At 35.4% G+C, this 2,144-nt stretch overlaps 1 protein-coding gene across 1 annotated transcript; it reads right to left on the reverse strand.

Moving 5' to 3' along the window:
• Nucleotides 1-863: 863 nt before the first annotated feature.
• On the reverse strand, nucleotides 864-1,403 carry LOC120353112. The gene has a single exon (XM_039435762.1). It carries the CDS (start codon nucleotides 1,401-1,403, stop codon nucleotides 864-866), a length of 540 nt encoding a protein of 179 aa, XP_039291696.1.
• Nucleotides 1,404-2,144: the final 741 nt, after the last annotated feature.

Genomic DNA, 2,144 nt, shown 5'->3' on the forward strand with positions numbered 1-2,144 from the left:
TTTTTTTTTTTATTTTATTTTTTTTTTCAATTTTTTTTTTAATAATAATTATTATTATTTTTTTTTTCAATTTTTTTTTAATTTTTTTTTATTTTTTTTTTCAATTTTTTTTTTTTGTTTTTTTTTAACTTTTTGTTTTTTTTTTTAATTTTTTGTTTTTTTTTCTCAATTTATTTTTTTTTTTAATCCTTTGTTTTTTTCATTTTCTTTCATTTAATTTTTTTTTCTTTAATTTTTTAATTTTTTTTTTTAATTATTTTTTTTCATTTATTCATTTATTTATTTTTTTCTCTTTTAATTTTTTTTTTAAATTTTTTTTTTCATTTTTTTTCCAATTTTTTTTTTGGGTGACCTTGAGGTTAGGTTGGTTGACCTGGATGACCTTGAGGTTAGGGTGGTTGACCTGGATGACCTTGAGGTGGGTGTGGTTGACCTGGATGACCTTGAGGTAGGTGTGGTTGACCTAGATGACCTTGAGGTGGGTGTGGTTGACCTGGATGACCTTGAGGTGGGTATGGTTGACCTGGATGACCTTGAGGTGGGTGTGGTTGACCTGGATGACCTTGAGGTTGGGGGTGGTTGACCTGGATGACCTTGAGGTTGGGGGTGGTTGACCTGAATGATCTTGAGGTAAAGGCCGGTCCTGGCACACTTGTGTGCCAGGACCGGCCTTTTATATCTACTAGTAGATTTGTCTTACCACACCCTGAAGGTCCACATATAATGCATCTTATATGGTTGGGGAACAAAGGACCATGCCACTTCTTCTTATTGTCCATTTCCAGTCCACAACCTTTCACCACACGATCAAAATCAATAACTTTGAACAGGTTTTGCTGTTGTACAACCTCTCTCATCCTAGATCAAGTCACTTTTTCGATCCACGAGTAGTGACTTGAACTGTATCCTTTACGATGCACTAGCAGCTTGTCCCATCTTTTCCTTAAAACCTTTTCAATCTCAAAGACACTTGGCACTGTTGCCTTTACAATTTCTTCAGAGTAAAACCCTCCTTGAATAGGTTCACCTCTATAGTCTTCCAATTCATATGTTACAGGTACTGTGGGACATACACGTGTTACTGTGAACAGCTCATTTGTCCAATTGGCTAGATAACCCTTGTCAAAAGTCTTTTTATACTTGCTGATTCTCACCTTATTGCCTGGCTCAATGTTTTGACCAGGACCAGGATAGAACTTGCTTTTCGGTTTACCATCCAACTCATCCTTATACTCTTGTCTTTGTTTGCTAAGCCTGGAAAGCAGCACTCTCTCATGCTCCTTCTGCACATCTACTGGCCGCAAACCTATTGTTCGATGAATCTTGGCATTATAATCTTTGAGAAGTGAGGTTAGAATGTCTGTCCAACGATGGGTTCCTTGCTTAGTGAACTTGATCCACATTAACTGTTTAAGTGTTCTGTTGAAGTGTTCCACCATAGATGCCTTCTTATCTGATCTAGTTGAGTAATGATTCACATTTTACTGTTTCACAAGTTGTTGGAATTTTGTATTGAACCACTCTTTACCATCATCAGTCTGTAGATTTGTCATTGGATGTTTTTCAAATATATGATGCATAGCCCCAACAATGTCATTGTCTGACTTATTCCTAATTGGTATAGCAAATGCAAGCTTACTGAGACAATTCATGATTGTAATAATGTACTTGTAACCTTTGTTATGTCAAGCATATGGTATCATCTCAACAAGGTCAGCCTGATAGAGATTGTCAAGACCTTCGACTGTAACCTTTCTTGTCGGAAAATTCCAATGAGCTTGTCTGTGCAGCTCTCGCGCTATCACTGTCTCATTCATATTGGCGATATGAATTTGTTAATTGGCATTTATATAGGCAACAAGTTCATCAGACCATGATGTCAGCGAAAGTCATGATTAACCAACTTCCTGCATGAAGATAAGTCTATCAGAGTAGGATGATTCCTATTGTATTGAATGACTAACAGTATAGGATGTAATTTATGCTTTATCTCACACCTTGTGCTTATTCTAGAAGTTGAAGGTTGTATGGAATGAAATGTACAACAATTGTGGTATTACTTGATGTTTATTTACAGTGTATGCATGAATATATATATAGTGCACAAAGATAATATTTCAGTCCAATATATCAAGAACTATCCA

Source organism: Nilaparvata lugens, chromosome 9 (genome assembly GCF_014356525.2).
Source record: "Nilaparvata lugens isolate BPH chromosome 9, ASM1435652v1, whole genome shotgun sequence".
Lineage (NCBI taxonomy): Eukaryota > Metazoa > Arthropoda > Insecta > Hemiptera > Delphacidae > Nilaparvata > Nilaparvata lugens.